A 25,018-nucleotide genomic window follows, 5' to 3' on the forward strand; every position below is an offset into this window, starting at 1 on the left:
GGTCCCTTCAGAGGGGGCTGTGCTGCCTCCGCCAGGGTGCTGCCAAAATATACCCACCAGGGTATTGATTTACAGCACCTGTTCTGGGAATGACAGCTGAGCACCATTGCACCACCGGGCTGGAAATGGGAGCACAGTGTGTTTCACCCATCAAATATCTTCTGCCGTTTACAGAAGGTAATTTTTTTTCTGAGTGTCAATGTGATCTGTGGCTTACTAAACAAATAAACACACAAAATTAAGAAAGAATTACCTGTAAGTAACTGAACATCTTGGTGAGAACTCAGAACCTCTTTTTGAACAGAGAAACTTGCCAGGTTTAGGGTTTTGTTTCTCTGAGACAAAACAGATCACAGTCATTTATTTCTGAAACACCCTCACCAGCGTACAGACCTCATGCTGGGAGGGGGCTGCTCCCTTGGCTTCACAGAGGGATGGGAAATCTTTGAATAAGTGAACAAATATTCTCGAGACCAATCCATCTCCTTGAATCTACCAGTCCCCACCTTGAAAGCTATTAACTAAGTAAGAGGAGAACCCACCCCCCTGGCTGCCACCACCTCTGTCCTTACTGAACTGAGAAAGTCAAGTGGTAGAAACATGACTGGTTTGTTTCTATAGCAGGGCAGATCCAGTGGATTTCTGTAGGGTATGCAAGTGCTTGCTCTTTATTACCATAAATCACCTGGAAAGAAGTGAAAAGTGATGTGTTTAGTAATAACAGTCATTTAGGCTATCAAAGAAAACAAGAAACTATAGATAATTTTTTATATATCTATGTATATATATATATACACACATATATATACACAATTATCTACTCTGGAACTCAACGATATCACTCAGGAACAAAACCTTGAGATAGTCCTGTGAAGTGCTCATCAGTTTCTAGGAAAGGAAATAAAGCAAAAAGGAAAGATGTCACTATAAATCCATGAATGTTCTTTGCAGTTCAGGTCATCTGGTTTCAAAAGACTCGGAAAAGGCCCAGGAGAAAGTGACAACAACATCCACAGTACAAACTGGCTTCTCTACCTGGAACACATAGAGAGTATGAACCATCAGTCTGAAAGAAAAGCAAGTGAGAGAGAGCTTTGGTAGGGTCTGTAAAATCCTAAATGGTCTACAGAAAGCATATTTGGATTCACTTTCTGTCCCCATGCAAAAAAATAGAGGGCATTGAGGGTAGAGCTGTCAGGCTTAACCAAGACACCTCTTCACAGAGCGCGTCTGCAGTGGAGTTCGGTGCCACAGCAGTGTCTGCTTGCAGAGGTTTATCTGTATTCAGAAAAAACACCTTGCTAAATAATTTCATACTATTGAATGTACACATGCACCCTCCCCCTAAGAAGTCTGTCACAGAAGTCCCAGAGTCACAAGTCTCAGGACTGGGGTCGTGTCCCAGGGATTGTCTAATAGTAGTGGTGTTCTTGCATTTTTCTAAGGCAACTGCCATGTGGAGATAGGACATGGCACTGAGTGACCTGCCACTACCATTCTTACACAGTGTTCCAAATTCCCTTTTCCAGAAAACATTCCCGACAAAAACCTTTCTTAGCTTTGCCTCTGGGTGACACCAGATGTATTTTCTATTTCTGCTGGATAGCCTTTGTGCTGTCTGCCAGCTGGCTTGGTGTTTCATGCTGGATGCCTTTATTATTATTTTAATTATTTTTTTATATCACTCTCCCTCACCCACCCCCCTCCAGTAAGCATTTCACTCTGCATTTACATTTATCCTGCAGTACAAACTCTCCATCTACATAACTCTGGCCTTGTTCCTGGCCTATTCGTGGCCGGCAGCTCCCATTGTTGCGGGGATCTTGTTTCAAACCCGCGTCTGACTGCTTCCACCCTTTATCCCAGGCCAGGCAGCTGCCCTGACCAGCGGAGATACAATTGCATGGAGGCATCGTGGGAATGCTGACCACAGCCCTCCAGATCCTCTCAGGGTCTCAAAGCATTCCTGCCCACCCCAGGCAGGGCTGCCAGGTTTGCTCCAAGGCGGACGGAGGAGCAAATGACTCTCTTGGGTAAGAGTCATTTCCACACTCTGGCAAATGACAGCTCTTGGGTAAGAAAAGTGTCTGTCCCTCCTGACAAGGTCTGGCTCCTGGAGCTGGCAGGGTGCAGAGTTTGAAGGGGCCCCAAAAAGTCTGTGGCCCCAGCAAGGGGTTATTTCTCTTGCAGCTGAGCCGACCCCCCAGCCTGGGAGCCAGCCTCCCCTCACTGGCTGGAAGTCAGAGCTCAAGCTGGAAGAGGAAGGAGCGGGTATTTGGAGAAGGCCTTTGGGGAGCAATGGCCTGGCTGCGAGAAATGTTCCCTGGCAGAGGCACAAAGCCTTTTCCCTTGCAAAAAACCCAAGGCAACCTGAGCTACTGCAGTTAAATATGGACAGAGAAGTGAACGCTGCTTGTTGTTAAACTGGGGAATGTGACCCATCGTGACCAAGGTGAAAAGGCAAGGGAAGGGGCTGAGGTACACTGAGTGCCTGAATTTGATCCATTTCTAGGATGGGTATTTTTCTTTTTTCCTTCAGAGTATTCAGAGAATTTTTTGTCAAATGTTTCATTCCCACACAAAACCCCCTTTTTACATCTATCTTGACTCCAACTTTCCTGGCTTGTTTTTATGAGCCCCTTCCCCAGCCCTCAGACAAACCCACTACACAGCGTGCTAATGGCAGACCAGCCTCATTGAGATTGATTGGAAAGCAGCAGATCTCACTGCTTGCTGAATTTAGGGCATTGCTCCTTCCATCCATGTACGAGGAGCAAGCCCTGCTAGGGCTCCTGCCCAGAGGAAGCGGGCTGTGAACAAGTACTGCTGCAGGTGAGTCTCTTTGGCAGGGTGATACTGTACAGACACGGTGCCAGTGAGCAGAATGCCTAATGCTTTTGACAGGGTGAGGAATACAAGAGTTTAACTGAAATTTTGGTCACAGAATTGCGTGCAGAGAGGCAATGCCCGATGGAAGAGAGCAGGTGCCAGAGGCTCCAACAGATACATGGACGACAGGGCCTGGGGGAGGGTGGAGGTAGTGAGAAGCAGAAGCAAAACTAATAAAAAGAACAGAGAAAGGTTAGCTAGTACATCAGGGAAATGAAAGGAACAAAAGTTTAAAAGTCATAGCACTGTCCAGCAGTTTTAGTTTTCAAATGCAGTATATACCTTTTTTAATGCATTTTTGTATCAGAAAAATGGCATTGTTGGCGACAGTAGATTATGGCAGCACTGAATAAGGCAGATGGCTAGACAAGTATTTGTGCGTTCGCCATGTGCTGGTTCCCAGATTGCCCTGGTTACAGTCATGGCACACATTCCCCGCTGGAAGCCCGCTCGGCTCCATGGCCACCAGATGGCAACAGCTGGACGAGGGGATGAGCCGGAGCACGGCGGCGCTCGGGAGGGCGACCGCAAACGGTCCCTGTGGCGAGAGAAAACATAGGGAGCAAATATTTTCCAGACGAAATTAATTCAAGGAATTAGTAACAGTCTTGAGATGCTGAAGGACTGTACTTACCCGGTTTATTCCGGTGCCCATTAGAACATGCTGGGCATTAATATACATGTCAGTAGGTTTTGATAGATAAGATTAAAGTCCTCAAACCAAGAAATCCAAAGTTGCAGTTTTCCATACTGAGACCCACCTCCACCAACCCACAAACACATTTTATCCCCATAATGTTTGTAGCAAATTTAGTTTCAGCACATATTTTCTTTGTTTTCTATTGCATCACCCAAAGGAATTGAAAATACCGAAAACTTGCTCAAAAGCAGTGATCTTAACCTCTGCAATTTCAGAGCTTTCCTATCATGGCAGAGACATGGTGCACAGTTACCTAGCCTGAAGGATGCTTCTGGAAAAAAGAAAGAATTTGAGTCTGGAAAGAAAGAGTAGAGCAAGGAAAAGGTCCCCAGTCAAACAGAGAAACCACAATCACAAAAGACATTGTTAGATCAGTAGCATAAGTGTTAATCTAATGCAGGTGAGGAGACACTGCTCACCTTTAAACTGGCACTGGCCCTCATGGTCACACTTCTCAGACAGAAATGACACTGTTAACAGAGACTCATTCTCCCACTCTGGGCAAGGCAGGCACAGCAGCAAGAATGGAGACAGGAATAATTGAAAACAGAATCAGGAGAGGTGACAGGCACAAGCTGAGCAGCACGAAATGCCCAAGGAATCGGTAGGCAGGCTGCAGCTTCACATTGCTTTTTGTTATGGACACACCAGGAAACCAGTCCTGGAACTGAACAAAGCTGCTGAATAGAGCAGTGGCAAATTTAACTCCAGCTGACATCCCTGACATGGCTGCTTCTAGGGCTCCCATCCAAGTACAAGGCTTATCTCTGGGGCCAAGGTGAGTCGTGCTGGGGAGCCAAACAAGAATCAGAAGAGGACAAGTCCATTAGCCATGAGGTTTGCTCTGCCCTGCTGCTGTGGGCCACCTTGTCAACACAGCAGCTTGTGTGAGCCATGCCAGAGTGGTGGGGACTGCAAAGGAGCAGCTTTGCTGGTCCATCCCCTCAGGAAGACCTTCCTGCAAAGCAGGACTCTTGAGCTACTCTGCTTCTGTGGTCAGGAAAATCTCATAATTCTCAGATGCAGCTAGGTGACACCTGTATTTATTAAAGGCTCTGCCCTTCCTCAGCAGCACAAGCTGAAAAATGCACTCATCTGGCACAGACCACTGCTGCTACCTGTTCTGAACTTTGTCTATAATCACCAGCCATGAGTTTTCTCTTTGCAGAGGCAAAGAAACTCCACAAAACACAAAAGTCTGGCAGCTGATAGTAAAACTGGGCAGAAAGGTTGGGTGGTCTGGATGTCAAAGCTGGGAACGAGTTCTGCTGCCAGTTCTGCTGCATCCTGATGGTGGAGACATCTAAAGCAGTGTTTAAATGGTTGTTAGGTACCCAAGTGCTCTCCTAGGAGTGTCTGCCTCTGGATGTGACATTATTACATTTTAAGTGCATATTTAGATGCTATTTGTAAGTATATAATTGAGTTACTACCAGTGCAGAAAGTGGAGCTCAGCAGTACCTGGCTTCTGGAAATACATGTGTCATATCCCTACTGTATTCCATACAGTGGCTTTCATGAGTGGGCCCACAGGAGCATTTAGGCTGAAGTATTTGTCTGGATGCTCACATTTACCTGTTTAAATACTTCTATCTGTTTCTAAAGGCAGATGATTCTCCACTGGAGTAACTGCAGAGCAGACTGTTCAAGTTTAGCTTCACATAAAAGCTGCTTGTTCAGCTCCCATGAGGTCTGACATATTTTGGCCAGTATTCCATAGTTCACAGCTTTCCTGAAGGCATTTTGAGGGGGGCTCCACTAAACAGCCAGTGGAAAGAAGAGCTGGCAGTGCAGGGAGTATGTTTTAGTGCTTAATCTGTGCTGGTGCACAGATTAACTGACACAGGCCCTTCTCTGATTGCTGCCACAGGGATATAATTGACTACAACCCTTCTGCAATGTCATCACTCCCAAATACAAAACAAATCCTGGAACATGGAGCACCTCATGGCACATTCCCCATATAACCCCAGCTATGGGATGAGAGCATAAATATCCATCTGGATGTCACCTGCTTCCCATGGGATTCCTGTGCTGTGGTGAACGGCAGACATGCTAAACCATCCCACATCACATCTGCAGTGAGTGCAACTAAGGTGAACTTTTGTGATCCTGAGAACACCTCTGTAACCCTGTGAGAGCCTCAGGGTGCAGGTTCTCTCATTGCTGGTATGATCTGGATAAATACATAGCAATAATTTGTTTAATTTTAAATTCTGCCAGTAGGCTGAGTGGCAAAGCCGTCTCCCTTCCCACATGGTGCTTCCCCTCCAAAAGCCCTCACTGATCCTAGAAAACACTTAGATATCTGCAAAGCATCCCTCTCACCTGGGGCTGCAGTGTTTGCCTTTAAAAAGTCAACATCTACCTCACTGTGCTACCTGAGCCTTCAGAGTGTTTTAAAGCAGGAAATGTCACCCTCTAGCCATGCTGTCCATTAGCTCCCAGAGACAGATTTCTGCTCCTGCACATGACACACTTGGAATTGTTGATATGTGCTTTACCCGGGGCTGACCTCATGTCAAATACTCACTTTTATTGCTTATGTTGGGATCTTTGCCAACACACACAGAATTTTCTTGGTAATTAGTGGAAAATACTGACTTCTGTGGCTCCTGGTGTGTAGCTCTCACCGGTCACACAAAGTTTATTTTGCCTCCTTGGCAGCCTGGAAGATCTTTGCCATGTTCCTCTTGTGTTGGACAACAGGGAACTTACAAACTTGTGTTGACAACTGATAGAACAGAAAATCAAAAATCTACCCTAAACTCCAGAAACACCTTCAGAGTGATAACTGGGTCCCTGCAGGAGGGTGGGGGCTGGCAGTGGTGAGGCACACATGGATGGGACACTGCACACTGGGCAGGAGTCAGAGGTGGCTCCCACTCCTCTGACAGCCCCACAGACTTCTACTCAGCATTTCACATGAAGCCAAATTCCAGATTTCCCTGCTCACCAATATTTGGGATCTGACAGGAGTTTAAAACACCATACTCAAGGCAGTTGGGGGAATATCTTGGTAAACACACTCCACAGCAAGGGGAGCAATGTGAGTGTAACCCAAGCTGTGCAGGAGCCAGAGAAGCAGCCTCATAAGAGAAACTGGCACTGAAACAAAGAGTTCCAGTTTAATGATTCTTAACAAAGTCTAGTTCACAGATTAGCCTGATTGTGAAGTTCATCCTCCTAGCAGACAAAGGCCACATCTACGCTGACTTGTCACACGGCCCTGGAGTTTGCACACAGCCTGTGTTCACACAGAAAAGGCTTCAGCACTGAAGTGCCACACAGCAAGTGGCTTTGTGGTGTGAGCAGCTTAGCAGTGTCCAGATGATACACGTCATTCTGTGCACCATCCAGCCCAACCATACTGCCTTCACTAAAAAGAATATTCCATGTGACCAATTTCCTTGGTCACTTTTCCTGGCTACTTTAAGTAACCTGTTCTGAAAACTTTTTGTCTTCCCTTTCTTCTCTTTCTGTGCCCCCTGCACTTATAGGTCACTGGTGGTGTACTGGGCTGGGTATGGGGAAGGCTGCTGTGCTGAGTGCTGGCTCTCCAGGAAGCCTATGGACAGCAGCAAGAGCCTCATCCTTAACTAACACCATCAGCAAACTGACCATAGCTTAGGTGTGAGGCTAAACCTGACATCAGAGCTGCAGATGAAAAATGGAATATCAGCAGCAGTTTTCCTCCCACCTGTGCAAGAGAAAGAGAATGTCAGATCCCTCCTAATGCTGGGGGAGATTTCCAAACCAAGGATGGACACAGACCACTGAACAAGCCAGTCCACACTTTCCATGGCAGCACCTCTGACTCCTCCTTTAGCTTCCTCCTCTACAAATACCCTCACCAGTCACTGCCAAGCCGCTTCTTTGCTGCAACTGCAGACCAACACTTCTTGATTTAGGCTGCAGAGAAAGAACTTCAGAGTAAGCTGTGGGCAGACCACAACTCTTCCTCCAGTGAGGGGGCATGAAGGAGCTGTAGAGACTCAGCATGGCACCGTATTTGAAATGATTGAGAAGAGTGAGCACTTGGATTGCTGAACATTGACTGCTGGGGTTTGGGATTTTTTTGAACAAAATTTAAACCCAGTGTATCCACTGTACTGTAACACCTTTGGAAATGATGCCTTTTCTCCAAATGACAAGGAGAAGTACTTCCAGGAGAAGCTCATCGTTTCCACGAGGAAGCGATTTGCAAATGTCAATGCAACTGACCTTGCAGCAGCTAGCAACAGATGTTCCACCTCCCCCACACGTATTTCATTATTGGCCTCAGCCTACTTTAAATAAAAGTGCTCAGTTGGATGTTAAACCTCCTTTTTTGTAAGGTATCTTGTCCTGCACCACACTGGTGGTGTCTAACTCACCTTGCAGCAATCTCAGTGTACCTGAATTCCAGTAGTTTACTGGAAGGTGTCATAGAAGAGTTACTACGTGGTATAAAAAACATATGTCCAGCATCATGATGCTGGAAAACATGAAAGGGGATAAAATAACAGATAACAAATTATAGAAATCTCTCCCCTTCCCTTTTTTGAGAGCAGAGTAGGTGTTGGAGATGAGCAGTGAGCAACAGCATCGTGCTAAATTCTTTTGAGTTTAGTGAGTGATCCTTCAAGCAAGCTTTAGGATACACTACCTTATGAATATTATTCTACAAAATGAGTAATTTTAATAGTTTGTACAATCCTATTTGCATTAGTGATGCAGTTAGTAATGAGACATAGAAAAATAAGAGGCAAAGAGAAAATGCTTAGCATTCAATCTTTAGGCTTGATAGCAAGAAAGAAAAATTACAGGCAACATAATGCTTGAAAATAAATCCTGGTTGGCTGCCAAATATGTATTTCAAAATAATGCCTAATTGCCTCAGGAAATACATTAATCTGAGGCTCCCAGAGGCCTATGAGCCATTTGCTTCAATTGACCAAGGCAGAGTACTGATAAACACCTGAGTGATGTAAGGAGCTATACATGTCCTTGAGACAAAATACATGAGAAATAGAAAAGGACATCTAACTAAAAGCTCTTAAACAAGTTCCTTGAGCAGCTTACTGACATCACTCTTGGGGGAGATCAAAGTAAAATGTTGCTCTGACCATGAAATCAGCAACAGATATTAGACAATCACTGAATCACACTGTCCAAACTGAGATATAGAAGGAGGCATCAAGAAGAGTATCCCTGTGGTGTGGGCCAGATCATGGAGAGACACAATCAGGCCAGCATGAAGAAATGATCAGATTATGCAAGGGCTCTGGTGAAGAGCATAACTCCAATGTCCATGACCGAGGCACAGGAAGAATGTGCTGAAAAACTGAAGAAGAGCTGGACCCCTCAATGCACAGGTAAAACTTCCTCCTCTCAGTACATCAGCCTGGGATTCAGCTGGAGGCAGAGCTCAGGGTACCAACCAGTCCCATGCTGCAGGGAGGGCACCCTGGGGAAGTTTGCTGGAGGAGCAGTGGCAGCCCCAGCCCAGGTCCTCACACCCCACGGCCAGGCACCGGGCCCCTGCCCCTTGCTTGCAGTCCTGCCAGCACGTGGCCAGAGCACAAGGCTCTCTTCTTGCCTTACATGGTTTCTCAGCAATCCCTTTGATCCAGGACGGATGTCCTGGCCCTCCTCCTCGTGCATTACATAAGCTTTCTAGGGCTGAGGTGTAGTTGCTAAGCAGTAATTTTGCACGACTAAAAAAGAAACCCATGATTGCTAGGTTCACTAGATGTTTTTCTCCCCTATTGCAATATAATTATAGCTATAATAAAAACATCGCAGAACATTCACCAGCATGCAAAAATCAGGTCAGGAACAAAGTGAGTATATCATATATGCCTTTTAGAAGCCTTTTTTCCTTCCTTTGCCATTGGAGGGGGAAGGACCAGAAAAGTTTGTTATTGCATCAAATCATAAATAACAGGTTTTTCCATCCTGTCAGCTAACCTGACATGAGCTTGTGTTCTTTTTTCAGAAGGCAGCTTGCTTCCCTCATGACAGAGCTCTCCTAAAGCCTCACCAGAGGTTTCCTGCCTACGGCCTCAGCACAGTGTTTTCCCTGAGCTCTGCAGCCTGAAATGGGGATGCCCACACATCCCTCCAGTGGGGAGCTGCAGTTTAATCCCTTTTTTCCTATCCTTTTGTATGTCCAGCTGCCCTTTGATAAGGTGTTGCCAGTGTCTCTGCCGTGCTGTCCACGTGTACCCCACAGCACTGGAGACAAGATCAACTGAACTACAGACAACACTTATTCCTCATGGAAATCAATTCCTTCAGAGAAGAAATCAACTTGGTTATAGCCCTTGCTTTTCATAGGCCTAGATTATTTATTCTATTGTCACTTAATACAAATATTAAAAATACCCACTTTCCATGTTTAATTTAAAAATTGAATAAATTAAACTTAAATCATGCAATTGCTTGTATGCCTATGCAAAACATCTTCCTGATTAGCAAAAAGAAGTATCAAATCCACTCCAAAGACATTTTTTCTGCACTACCTGTTTTAATGATTACCACTCAGGAAAGATAAGCATTTCATTACAATAGTAACAAAAGCAAGATTAAAATGGAGGCTTTTGCCTACACGCTTAATAAAAAATTGCAATTAGAGAGAATAAAGAAAAGTCACTGCATACAGATTCCTGGGATTCCAAGTCAAGAAAGCACTTCATCGACTGTTAGGGGCCTCCATCCCGCATTCCTGACCCTAATGCTACACGGGACCCACACACTTGAATCCAAGAGATATGCACTCTGTAGGGGCAGCTCTGCTCCCTGTAGGCTGAGCAGGGTGGCTAGCAGACAGTGTCAGCCTTAATTAGTTGCATATCGGTATTATCTGGTGTTAAACACGTTCTGAAGCTGAATCATCCCTTGGCATGCAATTTCCTTCACAGCCCGTCAGAATGGGAGACTTGGGGAGAACAGAGTGTGTGAATGCCCGCAGGGCCGGGCTGCCTGACCCCGAGCTCCTGTGCCTGCAGCTGCTGTCACTGCTCACTGGGGCAGTGGGCGTCAGGAAAAGCTGCGTTTCTCGACATGGCTTTTTGGGGGGTGGTTTTATTTACTTTTGGGTGTGGGGGGTTGTAGAGCCTTTGCTTGCTCTGGTTTTGGGGTTTTGTATGTGTGTATGTTTGGGGTTTTTGTTTGGTTTTCTTTCAGCAGCCGGCCCCCATTTAGGTTTTTCTCGTTTCCTGCAGAAACTTTCATTACTACAATCACTTGTTAAACTCTGCTTGAGAGGGGGCATCTCCAGCAGGAGGCTGATGCTCACTAGTAGCTAACAAACCTTGTTTGCCCTGTGTGCATTGACCATCCCCAGAGCAAATCTAGGATTGCTATTTTTGGCGGTCTTCTCTCTCTGATCCACTTCTCAGTGGCCACCACTGCTTCCAAATGCAGCTGAAAGCACCTATAGCAAAGCAAGGGGAGCAGCTGTGTCAGCAGCATCCGCCTGCTATTGCACCGAGACGGAGAAGCGGGATATTTCACACCGGAAGAAGATGTAATTATCCTAATTACTGCTATTTACTACGTCCTTCCTGCTGTAGGCTTTAGAAGGGGGAACTACAGCTTCCCGACTCACGTTTACTTGCACAGCGCTGGGGAACAACAGATGCCTTTTGCTCAGGTAAGCCGAGGGCTCCTCTGGCTCCCCAAGGCTGCCGAAGGACACGGGGTGCCACCGCCACAGCCCGGCCCTGTGTCACTCCCGCTGAGCGCTTTGGCAAGAGGAGGCTGCTGCCACAGCCGCTGTGACGGCACCGGCTGCCAGGACAAGCACGGAACGGGCACTCAAACACCCCAGCAGCGCTACCTGGAAAAAACATCCCTTCTCCTGGCCACAGAGCCGGGGGCACTTGAGTGCTGCCACGGCAAGGGGCTGAGAGCTGAGCGCAGCGACAGCACACTGCCGAGGGCCAGCCACAGCAAGGGAGCCCGAAGGGAGGGCAGGAGTGAGGGATGGCCCGAGGAGCCATCCAAAACACGGGGCCGAGTGAGGAAACGCAGCACAAAGTGTCAGGGCAGCGGCAGGAGATACAGCACGTTTAGGAGTCAGCTTGGAGCAAGGTAATGGTGAACGCGTGCGGCTGCTGGAGCGCACGGCAGCTGTGACTGAGCAGCACATGGGCCACTCCTTTTGGGCTGGGGGGAGGCAAGGCTATGGTTGGAGACATAGAGCTTTCCATCTGTGGCAGTTCATTGCCATAAATAAAGTGACAATGGGCACTAATTAGTACAGGAGTTATAACAGGAAGCCACTTCTAGTACTACAGATGATTGAAAAAAACCTCAAACCAAACCATACTTCAGATTCTCTCAAAACTTCCCCCATTCTGCCCCCCCCAGCCCAGAGCACCACTCCCACACGCTTACCAGTGTGCATCCCCAGCTTCACCCTTTCCTTCGTGGGACCCCTCAGTCCCCAGTTCAGGAGAGCTGCAGAAGAACCACCTTCTCACCTCTCCTCTCCTAGCCAGACAGGCAAGGCAGGGTGGGATGCAGGGAGGCACCTTATTGCTGACAGGAGTGAGCACAGCTGGTTGTGATCACTAGGGGATTATTCCTCCTTGTTCTCCTCCTGCTCCAGGTGGTGTTTGCAGGGCAGACCAAAGTGCTTGCACCAGAGCTGAACGTTTGAAGTGCAAAGCAAATGGTCTGGGATGTGTCTGCATTTGAAAGTCGGTGGTGTATCCACCTACTCTGGGCAGCTACAGTTGTGTGACTGTCGACTGCCATTCCAGTTCACATACAGGCCACTATAACAATAGATATATTTTATGAAGTAGTAGACAGCTTGACAACACTTTTCTTGGTTTATTTAAGAGTTCTGAAGCCTTCTTGAAAGGCATCTTGGACAAGGAAGAAAGGAATTTTCAAAGTAGACAGAAATTTGGGGGAACCTTAGCAAAGTGTCAGGACCCAAAATATTTAGATCAGAATGGTCTTGTCAAAACTGGTAAAACGAACTCACTTCTTTAAGTCAGAGGTTGTTCAGCGTTAAAGTGCCAGTGTAAGAAACAAAACAAACAGTATTTTTGAAATAAGTTCCATATGTAAAAATAAAGAGCTTAATGTTAGAGTTCTAAAAGCAAAATTTAATAAATTAATATATGCATGCCAGATAAAAATACAAAATTACAATTGAAATAGCAATAATAATAAAGGAACACTGTTCAGTATTGCAGATTTCACTGCAACCACCATAAACATCATGGAGAATTACTTAAAGTAACATTTAAAGTACAATTTTGTTTCTGTTAAAAACAAATTACTATATGATGAAAAAATGGAAAGAAACCCAAGAAGAAATCAGCCCCAAAAGTGGAAGAGAATAATATGAAACGTCAATAAATGGCCAGAGGCTCCATTTCACATAAGTCTGCCTTCTTTTTAGTATCAGAAACCAATTACATAGAACAAAAAAGCAAATTCACAACAAGTTTACACGGAGAAACATGCTGAATTACAATCACAAACTATCCAGAACAAAGATGCTGCACCAGTTCAGTTGTTTTCTTCATGGAATGAGTCTCACCAGAACAGGGAGAACAGGGAGCAAATCATGCAATAGCTTTAGGCTTTTTGTTTTTTTTTTTTTTTGACATGATAAACACCCAGGATTACTAGTACTGGAAAGTATGTGTTAACCTTTTTCAACATCAGCTGAATGGCACTACAGAAACGACAAAGAGTTCCTTCATTTTTATCCTGAATACATCAAAAGCTCTAGCAAATATGGAATTCAGTGACAAGAGCCATTAAATTACTTCAAAATATTCCTTCATCCATAGAACACTGTTGCTTCCTTTTTTATTACAAAACCCCCAAAATATTCAAAATAAAATGTCTTCATTTTTTATAAGCATCTCCACCACAAGTCTCTGATAGCGGATGTCGTTCAGTGCAGCCATCGCGTCCAGCTCCGGCGCTCTCATAAGAGTTGGTCCAAAAACTATGCCCAGGTTCTCTGCACTCATCAGGTTTTCCTTTTCATGGAGTGTTACTCTGTAAAGAAACCCCAGTGATTCTCACATTTCTTCTGTGCCAAACCATGCCCGTGTATGCTTGAAAATTAGGGAAAATGGACAGAAACGTGTTCCTTTCCCAAGGAGAGGCCACTGTTTCCAGCAGGTGACACATGGGAGTGTCAGGTGAAACACTTGGGAGCAAGTGAAAGCAAATGCTGTGTGGGTTTGTGGTGAGTCAGTGTCTCTGTCCTCCTCAGAGCACACAGACTGTGCTCACTTGCACTGCATGAACAAGTCCTTTGATATACAAAAACTATGAACTCAAGATTTTTCTTCCACTTCTCCCTTTCTGCCTTAATTTTTATTTGAAAACAGGTCAGACTGATGTTACCAAGCTGCTGCGTCTCCAGTCTGTAAATATTCCAAATAAAGGAGCTGTGTCTGATTACCTGAATTCAGCAGTAAGACAACGGCCTGTTGAACAGCACAGCTCCTTCTAGTAAAAGTATTAAACAGAAGTTTAAAAATAGTGAATTTTGTCACCCTTCTACCTTATCATTCACCTATACCAGAAATACAATGTGCAAAAGCAACTTGCTAGGTAGAGCACCAACAGCTAATCTTGAACAGGGTGAGGGAAAATTCACTTCACACTTCACGAGCTGTAAGGTGGAATTTTTTGTTCCAATGTCTCTCATCCCTTTGTCCATTTTAAAACACCCACTAGAAATGTCACTGAAATAAAGGGACAAATCAGGCAGAAACTGTAGCTGAACTCTGCCTGAGGCACTCAGCAGTCAATGCAGTCCTCCTTGTAGAAGAACTACAAAATGAAAAAAGGCAGAAGAGAGCTTAAAATATTTTTTCTAAGGAAAGGGAATGATTCTTACATATTGACAGTAAACTTATGTTACTTGAGAAACTAAAATGGCCACCCTATCATGCCACCTTGGTTTTGCTTTGCAAGGAATAATCCAGTGTCTGAGTATTTGCTGTTGTGCACACTACCGCTCCTGCCACAGTCCCTCTCGAGATTTGGTGGGCCTTGACCAGACTTCTCTGGAGGTGCTAACATGGACTTTTGCTAAAAATGAGTGTGGCTGAGAGTTCTTTGCAGCTATTCCACCCACCTCTTCAGATGTGCCATGAGATACCGTAATGTTTCACAGTGTGCAGGTGGCAGCAGCTTCAGCGCCTCGTGGAGAATTTCCAGCTGTTCATCCGGATCCGTGGTTTCTGAAACACAGATGTTCAACTGTCGCCACACGGACAGCCAGAACTCACACACAGAAAGGCAACAACTGGTGGCCTGCACAGGAGGTGGGGTCTCACAGCTCTGCTGGATTGCTCATGGAGGATCTGTCTGTCCAAAGAGCTGCTCAGAGCAGCATAAGGACGTGACTGGTTTTGGACAAAGAAGACTCCCCAAAGCAAACTGCACTCCACTGAAAGATTCCCTGCAGCCTACTGAAACAATTCCTCTGGCAATCCTTGCTGACTGGACTAGTTTTACAAAAATAACCTACAGGTGCAACTCTGGGAGAGCAGAAGGTACTGGGAACTTTGCCATCAGTGCCTTTGGCTGTCTCCATATGACTTGGAAAAAGCCTTCTCCAGAGGAGTTGTAAGGCCAGCATGCAGTCCTTGTTTTCTACCCACAGCTACCTCACACCTTTCCAGGTGTGGCTGGTGTGAACACATCACAGAGATGCTTCAGGCAGCCAGGATGTTTGGGAGAGATGTTCCAGCTGGGCTTACTGTCGTGCTTGTAGACCCTCTTCGTGCAAGGCCAGCCCCAAAGGTGGCCTTAGGATGTTGAGTGGTTATCAGCTTATGAAAACACTCAAAATGGACAATTCCAGAAACAAACAACATCTTATTTCTAAACATTTCCATAAATCACCTTCTTTCTGGCAACATAAACCCAGCACACTTTAAATATCACTGTCAAGTACCCAGGACTCATGCAAGACACACAAGTGATGCAATCCATAATGTGAGATGAGTAGAAAACATTCCTGGTGACAAAGGCAAAGGAAAATGTGACCATGCTCACGTAGCATCACACGGTCAGGGCATAATGTGCACTGCATGTTTAGTCCTGCAATCCTTACTAAAATGGGCATGCAGGGTAAGAGCTGATGGGACAGCTGTAAAATGAATAGGACAGTCCTGCACAAAAAGAAGAAGAAAAGGCTAAGAATGAAAAGCAGATGAAAAATACGTTATACTTACTTGCAGACTCTATAAACTTTGGGTAGGCATCATACGTGATGAGTGGAATTGGCAAATCCCTGAAGTACAGTTTAAGTGCACCAGTGATAATATTGATATCTTCATACATATTCACAGAAATATCAGCTTTTTCCCCATCTGTGGAGAAGGCACTGACATTAAAGCCTTGGAAATGTAAACAGATGTAAAGCAGCATTCAAAAGAAAAATAATAACTTGCTTAAGCAAACATTATTGAAAAGGAAACAGCTACAGATTTTGGCTTTTGTAAGTAAAACAGAGTTACTGGACTGTGACATTCAAGGTTTCAGGGTGAAAACCTCAAGCATTTTATACATATCCTTTCTTTCAAATAATTACTAAAAAACACAGTTTGGGGTTTTTTTAAAACCTGCCTGCCTCACCTAGCAGTATCTGTCTTGTATTAATGTGTGGACATTCAGTTATTTCTGAACACACTGGATTGCAAAACAACACATTCATCAGCACTGAATGAGAAATCAGGGAGTCTGGGAAAAAAGGAAAAGGCAGAAAAACCAGCTTTGTCCACAGCCCCTCTATTTTATAGGAAAAACATGTGTTCACCATTTAACTACAACATAGTACCTACTCTGAACTGGAGTGGACACAGATCCAGAACTTGGCTTCTCCAGCACATCCCCACCCTGCTAACACTGCAGATGTTGTCTGAACAGGTCCAGTCCTCCGGACAAACAGGAAAGAGAGTTTCCAGCACAGATTCTGGCCTTGATTTCTACTGGGATAGAGGAACTGCAGCTGGAAAGCCTTTAATTTTCCCACTGTCTCTTCTCAGAGAGAAGAGTTTGTTCTCAGTGACCTTCTTTTAGTCTGTAATAATTCAAACTTTGTTTGCACTAGTGCATTCATCTTATTATTTTGGAGCTTTCATCCAGAAAGATGGATTTAAGTTGCACAGCCTTCTTAAGGCACTTCACCACTTACCCTCTCTCCCTCCCCCACCCCTCCGAGCGTAGTTTGACTTGCAAACTAGGGCAGTAGTTCAGAAAGCTTTGTCCTTTCCTACACACATGGTTACTGGAGCACAGATACTGATGGAAGGAGAAAAGTAGATTTTTGTAATAAAGGCCAAAGTGAAGCTGATATGCTTTTCTGATGGGGAGTCTCCCCTCCTGCCAGCACAGCCGTCGGACTCCTTCAGACCACTGGTGCAGTGGAGCGTGAGACAGAAGCTCTGCAGAAAAACTGTGTATATTTAATACATCAGCACCAAGTTCCAGCATGCAGGAAAGACTGTACCTCTGTCAAATGCCATTTTGACATCTTCGATAAGATCGCTAAATCCTGAGACTCTGTACAGTCCCTCAGAATTAAGACCTGCAATGAACATTTTAACAAGATTAAAATTAGTCCTTATTTTTACAGTTGCCTTCCACCTGGTTCTTCCCTTGGCAAGTTTTTAATTTAAGGCAGAAAAAGCAGACATGCTTTAAAAGCCTTATCAGGTTTTTCTTCCAGAATGAAACCTTATCCTGGGTTTTTAACCCTGACCATTGCAGCAGATGCCTTGTACTATCAGCACTGAACTGTATTTATGCAATGAGCTGAAAAAACATATTAAACCAATTACAACTCATTTAAAAATAACTCAGATTAACATACTTGATGATCAGTCAGTATTTCAGAATGAAAACAAATACCCTAATTCTAGAAAAGGATACTCAGTGTGGGCTAGGGGAACTAGCAAAAGTGAACACATTAGTATTAACCCCATTTGTTTTGCCACATTCACTTAATTTTTAAAATAAATATATTATTGAAAGATAGGCACTAATATGTAACTACAAACCAGTAACTGCCCATTAAGCAATTTCTAGCAGAATCTATAAAAATTATAAATGGCATGAACCATGAAATAATGCAAAGTAAAATACTAGCTGTGCAGGGTAATTGGCAGTCATAAAATGTCTTGTGCAAATCTGTTCTGAGCAACCATACATTCAACAGAAACCCAGATGACCCAGATCAATCTAAATGGATTATCAGTAAAGCAACAAAAAGTCCATTAATGATGCCTTACCTCTAGATTCAATTTCCCTAATGCACATATCTACTACCATTGGTCTCTTGGTGAAGTGTGCTTTTACGAGCGTGGTAAGGTCACAGCTGTACACTTTTTTGACATGCTTCAGGTCTGGCTTGCAGTCATTTGGGACCATCTTGGAACATTGCTTGTGCACATTTAAACCACAATCTGAGGGAAAAAATGAAAACACAATTAGGCTGGTGTTTGCTGAAAATGTATCCTGAGGTCAGTGCTGTGGAGTACAAATGGCTCCAGCAGGATCTGACCTCAGCTCACAACTGCTCCTTCTCTTGAGGGCCCTTAACCATCAAATACCTGAGGTAGGGACAGCCCTGAAGTCAGAAGGATTTCCTACCCAAGACATTTCTGCTGTTTCTAGAAGGTCTAACATGGAGTGACAAGCTTTCCATATGTTTTTTGAATCAGGAGCTAAGAGTCAATTATGTTCCCAGAGTTCCAATTATGTTCACACTACTACATACACTGCTGTCACAATGTAGACTTTCCTGCCAAGTTATTGGGGATTTCCTAACACCACCATCTTCAGTGTAGTCCTGGATATGGCACTTTAGATATTTCCCTAGGGGAGATAAAGGTAGGGACTGGGTTACAAGCAGCCTACGAGCCCTCTGCAGTGAGCTGGCAAGGCAGTGCCAAACTGAGCCACCATGGGGACCTCTAAGCTCTGGGCAGGTGTGGCAGCCCTGCCCTGCCTGGAGGGGAGCTCAGAAACAGACATGGTCACCAAGCTGGCTGGTGATTTCTTGCTACCAAGCAGCTGGCAAAAGACTTTGCTAAGTCAAAGTGACAGGCATTTTGATGCTATTTCACAGAGTGTTTCTGTCATAGTGTTGTAGGGCATCAAAAGGATTCTTTTTACTCTAAAATTACTTAGGAAAAGATTGTATTTTTTTAAACAAAATCAAACAATTCCACAGCTTTATTGTAAAAACAGAGAACAAGATTTAGTTTAAGTGAAACTTAATTGAAATCAGTTCTGCCTTAAAACCACTAAGAACATAACATTCAGGGTTTGGGAAGGAAAAATCTGTGAAACCACCATTTATACAGAGATGGGAAGGGCAATACAGCACCCTTCAAGCTAAGCTGACACTGTGATCAGCACCATAAGGCAGCAGAGCTCTGGCGCTGAGCCCATGACTCTGCTTTCGGTGCCATCTCTCCTGTTCTGCCATGCAGACTCCCAGGTGCTTGTCAGGAAACAGCTGGACCCAGCAAGGACAGCACCACATCACAGTGAGGGCAGCTGCCACGCTCTGATGTGCACTTGGTACACCCAGGGACTCCTGTTCTGCAAGCATTTCTGCACCTTCCTGCACTGCCATCCAGAGAGCCCTAGACTGTCACAGGATTAAGGGATGTAGGAGCTTGAAGGATCAATGCCTTGATGAAAACCTGTACTTTCTTCTCTCACTGCAGGACTGGGAATCTATCTACTGAGAATCCCTTTGTATTTTGTTCCTGCTGATTTTGCCAATACTTGTACTTTCATTAAAGCTCCAAGTTATTTGACTTAGATAATTCCAAAACAGTAAACACCAGAATTCACGGCTAAGTTTCATTTTCACTAAGTCAGCTGCAGCCTGCTGCTAAAAGCACTTTGTTTACTTAAAAGGCCTATAAAGCAACCAGAATTGTCACTTAGGATCCTCTGGTAGCAATTAAAGTTTGGCATGTCACCTTCAATCAATCAAAACTTGCACAGATCCTGATCCAGATGAAATGGCTGATTGGAATTCTCTAGAGGTATTTCTGTGCAGGAGTGACCTCCCTTCCTCACAAGAGGTGGGGAATGCACGGGCAGGGAGCTGCAGATGCTGAGTTTCTCTCCTGGATGTGATTCTGTGCTGTGAACCCCACTGTGGGCAAAGCCACACAACCCAAAATGGTGCAAAGACACGCTGCCCCCGAGGGTCCTGGGGGCTGCTTTGCCCCCAGCCCTCCTGGGCTCTCCCCAGCAGCTGCCTGGTCACAGCTGGCTGTGCAGGACCCCGGGCAGGCACAGACCCCACTGCTGCCCCTCCCCTGTGGGGAAGTGGGGTTTGGTCACCCAGGTTCTTCAGTGTTTGCAAAGGCATCTTGCTCCTGACAGAGAGGGAGCAGTGACAGCCTTGCTTTCACCCGAGCACTTATTTCAATCCCACTTTTAGTCAAGCGCTCCAAGACCCCAAAGTGACCCCAAAGTGACCACATGCCCAGCATCTCCCTACCTGTAGTTTTTGGGCACAGAACAAAGAAACTCTGAGCTCGCCAGCCAGCACAGGCAAGGGGAGCTCCTCCTATGCTCTGAATATCTGTGTCCTGTGCCATACTTTGCCTGAACTTTGAAAAAGCAGGTCTCTCTGTGCTTTAAATAGGGAACCCACATTCACTGAAACATGTGACCTGAGCCCTTTAGAGAGTCACTGCTTCAGCTGTAACATGGCAAGGAGAAGCTGTTCTTGCCTCCTCCGGGCCTTGTAGAAACCAATCAATACATGTTTGCGGAAATGCAGAGGTAAAATTACTCTTCTTTGGTGTAAGGTTTGAATGGTGTGTTGTTAGTAAGACCAGCACTTTTAAAAACAAGAAGACAAAATACTGAATGGGTGCTATTAAAGCAGGCTGCTATCAAAATAAAGAAAATTGTGGAGTAAAAATAATAAATAGTCAAATAACTAGAGGCAACATCTTAACACACACAAGGGAAGCAAATTGAGACCACAGAGGAAATCTTAAGTCTTGACTTCCTTTATTTAGGAATAAACCATAACATTGCAATAATAGTATTTACAAAAGCTAGTAAGATTATTGTACATACAATTACTAAAACTGCCTCAAGAAGCACCTCTTCCAACAAGCAAGAAATATCTATCAAAAATGATGTCTACAAGACTGGAATGGCAGCACCTTACTCAGGAGAACTCATGAAGGATTCTGTGAGTGCAGATTAGCTGCTTCACACAGACAGCAACATAGCTCAGAGTTATGTTTCTGGAAACCCAAGGGTCATTAAGAATAAAATACACAAAAAATAGGAAAAAACCCCATACTCCCAAGTATCTTACACTTGACTTAAACCAATTATTGCCTTGACTGAGGTCATCTTAATTGTATTTATACACAAAAAAGTTTCAATTCATTAAAATCTCAACTTAGAGATGTTTTCATTGTGAAAACCTTGCTTCTGACAGTAATTGTGTTATTGCTAATCCCATAGAGTTGGATGGGCTTTGAATCTGACCTCATTAATCCCAGAATAATAATTACAAATGCAGAAGTCAAATTTTCTCCTCTCTCTTTTGTTCTTCCTTTGCATTTGATTAGATTTTATGTACCAACCCACTGCTTAAGGGCTTATCAACACTCCTGAGAAACACTTAAAACCTTGAAATACTTCAGGTATTTCATGTTTAGAAAATGTGTGAGCCTTATGTTCAGTACTACTGGGCTGTGTGGTGTCCTTCTAATAACTAAGGCTTCTTGCCTCTTGTGTAAGCACAGAAAATCACCTCACTTTAGCAATTTCATATCAGTAAGTATATCAAGGTGATTTCCGTGAATTTGCATCAGAAAATGGTACTTTTTTCCAATCAAGAACCTGAAACTCATCATTGCTGTGCTTCCTGAACCAAGCAGGCTTCTAACCCCAGCTGACCCTCTAACCCTTCATAAAAGGCAGACCATCCATGTCTCAGTCACTCATCTCTGGTTCAGTTGGTAACGAAGGATGATGTCTCACTAACTCCAGCAAGGTAAGAAGCACCATGGCAGGAGATCAGTCCTCCTCTCCACAGAGCACTGGGAATGTGCCGGTTTTGTACTTAACTATACTCAACTTACCTGTTAGTACTAAAGGACAGGAATTATACTGCTAACTGAATACTATAAAATAAATTTTAAAAAAAGCCCTTTGTTCTCATTGCAGATGCTTTGAAAGCTTCAAAAGCCATTATTTTAGAATCAAGTAGGAAAGAAGAGGAAAGCCAAGTCCTGAATCTCCCTGCATGCTGCCGCAGAGTGAAGTCTCAGGACTGCTGGCCTTGTTTGCACATGAGCTTCATAATTTGGCTGAATTCATTAAGACCAAGAGATTTACTTTCATTTCAAACTGAGGGTCTATTTACTTTTCATTATGTCAAAATAAATCCAGAATAGCAGCTTTACTCTGGATCTAAAGTAACCAGGAGCTTTATCTATTTCTTACAGAAATTCATCAGCACTTACTTGCTGGCTGGTGAGGAGCTTCAGAGAAATCCCCCTAAAGCTTTGTATCTGCTGAAAAATCCTATAATAATATAGGACAGATGTAAAAAATCCAGTCATGAGCTCTTGCAGGTCAATAGTAAAACTTCTGCTGACTGCAGTTAATCAGTTTCACCTTATAGAGATGATTTCTCTGAAGCAGAACTGTAAGTCACTCTTACTATTCCTTTTACAGCGCTATCAAACCGTGGCCACCTTTCAAATATACCACATGGACCAAAAACAATGCAGCCATAAATTCAAGAGTTTATAGGAAGTTTGGAAATTTAAGGAGGGTGGGCAGAAAGTAATTTTAGATGACAGGTTTGAAAGTCTGTGATAAGCTGCCCTGGCTTTAACAGCATATTGATCTAGGAGTTCAGATGGGCTGTGACATTACTTCTATGAGAAGTATTCAATTTAAAATCCGTCTGACAATAATTTCCTATGATGCCTAGAAGAAGGTTTGGCAATGTTATAGAAACAGCTAATACTGATGTTAGTCCACTGGGCTAAAAGAACAAATAACATGTTCATATTAAATGCATGAGCAGAGCCAAAAGATATATGTATGTTACTACTGCCCCATGAGCACACATAAATATTTGCAGAGACTAAAATATACTTAGTTGTCACTTTTTGTTATACTGTTGATTTGACTTCAGTCAGTTTTAGATTTCCTTTGGTTTATGATTTACTGGCAAACATGGCTGCTGATCATGCTCCATCGGAACGATACCATGCGCTACATACATCACTCTATATGTCCAAATTATGCCCCCCAAAATTGATGCATTCTATCACTCTGAAGAGCAGCTTTAAGAGCTAAAGGGTACATTTACATTATCTGAAGTCTTGAAGGACTCTTGGGAGGTTTGTGGTAAGTGCAGGACGATGGGAAGCGTGGAGCTGGAGTGCTGGCACCGAGCGTTGCCTTGGGCTGGTCCATTGCAGCACCGGCCAGACAGGGCAACACCCTCACACCTGAGCTGACACAGGAAGACAATGGCCTCTACATAAGCACCAAGTACTGGCATAGTTCCTTCTGCAAGGGTGAATAGGTTAGAAAGGAACTTGCTCTCATACATCACTCATGAGCTCGTAGCTTTTCTTTAAAAATTTAAATGCTCTTTCTGTAGCAGAGGGAGCAATGTTTTCTGTTTCGTGGGATGCAGCGTGTTCCAACAGGCAAGTGAGGGGACCAGCCCCAGGGGCCCCACGTGCTGCACGCTGTGTTTCCGAGCACAATCCAGCGGGGTGCTGCGAATGTCTGCCCTCTTCCTCCTCCTCAGCTTGCAACTTGGGTGGTCACACTGGAGCCACCAGAGCGTCTCAAATATGTGCTATGTGTTCATGTGCAATGCACATCTGGAAGCAACCTTGGTCCCACCAGAGTCTTAAGCCACTTCACTAAGCAGCGCCATGGCAAAAATTGCTTCCAAATATGTGACTATGCTCCCTGAAACCTGCTTTCATCTGCACCACTGTATCATGCACTACAGGATACATTACTTTAAGAAAGGAATTTCTAGAGGGTAGCTAGTTACTTGGCAACAAAATTACCTAATGCTACAGAAAAATTAGGGCTGATGAAAAAAACAGCCCATCAAACCAGCCAATATTCCCTCATCTCAAATCAAAAGAATACTTACATTTGTGCCTCCAAAACGCTTAGTGAGAATGGTTCAATTTTATGGAAGTTTTGAAAGATTAGACCAAGTCTGTTCAAGAACTTCCCTGGCTTTCTGCCATGATACCTGCCTACCTCCTCCACAGCTCCCTGGCTGGGCCATTGGCTTGCTCAAGGCTTCCAGGTCTGTGTGGGCTTGGAGATAAAGCTGCTTTTAGGACTTAGAGTTTCAAGAATATATAGCTCCAGAATAGCTTCCCCATGGGAACGGCTCTGAAGCAAGGCTCTGCTGACTGATTAGCATTTCAAAATTCTGGAGCTCATTCCTCACGGGAACACCACCAGATCCCGAGCTGGTGGAACAGCTTGTCAGGCAGCACACATCTCCAACAGCACAGCACCTGCTGCACTGGGCAGGGGCTGTTGTCCAGTCCCCTTCCCACAGCCCTGACCTCTGTAGCTTGGCTTTGCTCTTTGGATCTATACCGGGCTGACCGTCTGTGCCCTACATTGCGCAACCACCAGAATCTGGGTGCTCATCTCAGAAGGAGCTTGGATGTGTTTTTAAGGCACAGGCGTGGGCAGAAGGGAAGCTTTCCATGACTGAGACATGCAAAATACCTTGAGAGTGGGCAATGTGATGAGAACACCTTGCCTTTTCCTTTGCTGACTTTAGTCACAAGAGCATCAGCTGTTTTTCCAGGCATGGAAAGTGTGAGCACTCTGCCTGCACAATTAATGCCTGAGGATGGACAGGCTCCTTTGTGCTCGCCTTCATCCTTACACACCAATGGAGCAACACAGGGCTGTCCAACACAAAGGATTTCATAGCAAGGCAAAACAAATAGCAAAGGAAACGGGGCAGCTGTACATCTTTCAATTGCTGGAGAAGGAAACAGATGACATGGGGAAATTAAATACTTAAGCAGCAATTCACAAAACAATCCTGCTTTGAGACTGTACTTCAGCTTTTTTGAAAATGAATTCCCAGGGCTTACTGTGGTCAGGGCTGGCAGCGATACTGCTTGGGCTCTGCCAGTGGCAGCTGGCTCTCTGCACACTGATAGTTCAACTGCAACTTAATTTCTATCAGTTCTTCAGAGAAGTTACCTGCTCCAAGGAATGCAGAAGATAGGAAGCACTACGTGGGTAGCAGGCTGAGATAGTCTGGAGCAAAACTGTGACAGGAGCAGAAATGCTGCTTCACGTACAGCCTCAGAGGGTCATGCTGCCTGGTGTTCCTAGGAGCAGCCCAGAATACCATCAAAAGCATCC

At 44.6% G+C, this 25,018-nt stretch overlaps 1 protein-coding gene across 1 annotated transcript in view; it reads right to left on the minus strand.

Moving 5' to 3' along the window:
* Positions 1-12,675: 12,675 nt before the first annotated feature.
* CHN1 (chimerin 1) overlaps positions 12,676-25,018 on the minus strand; it is a 96,545-nt gene continuing 84,202 nt past the window's right edge. Inside the window, exons 9-13 of the mRNA XM_039554891.1 lie at positions 17,863-18,036; positions 17,082-17,159; positions 15,805-15,942; positions 14,700-14,805; positions 12,676-13,606 (exon numbers count right to left, since the gene is read on the minus strand). Coding sequence (XP_039410825.1) covers positions 13,435-13,606; positions 14,700-14,805; positions 15,805-15,942; positions 17,082-17,159; positions 17,863-18,036 — 668 coding nt within the window. The 3' untranslated portion in view covers positions 12,676-13,434. The remainder of the gene's footprint in view (positions 13,607-14,699; positions 14,806-15,804; positions 15,943-17,081; positions 17,160-17,862; positions 18,037-25,018) is intronic.

The sequence above is a fragment of the Corvus cornix genome, chromosome 7 (genome assembly GCF_000738735.6).
Source record: "Corvus cornix cornix isolate S_Up_H32 chromosome 7, ASM73873v5, whole genome shotgun sequence".
Classification (NCBI taxonomy): domain Eukaryota; kingdom Metazoa; phylum Chordata; class Aves; order Passeriformes; family Corvidae; genus Corvus; species Corvus cornix.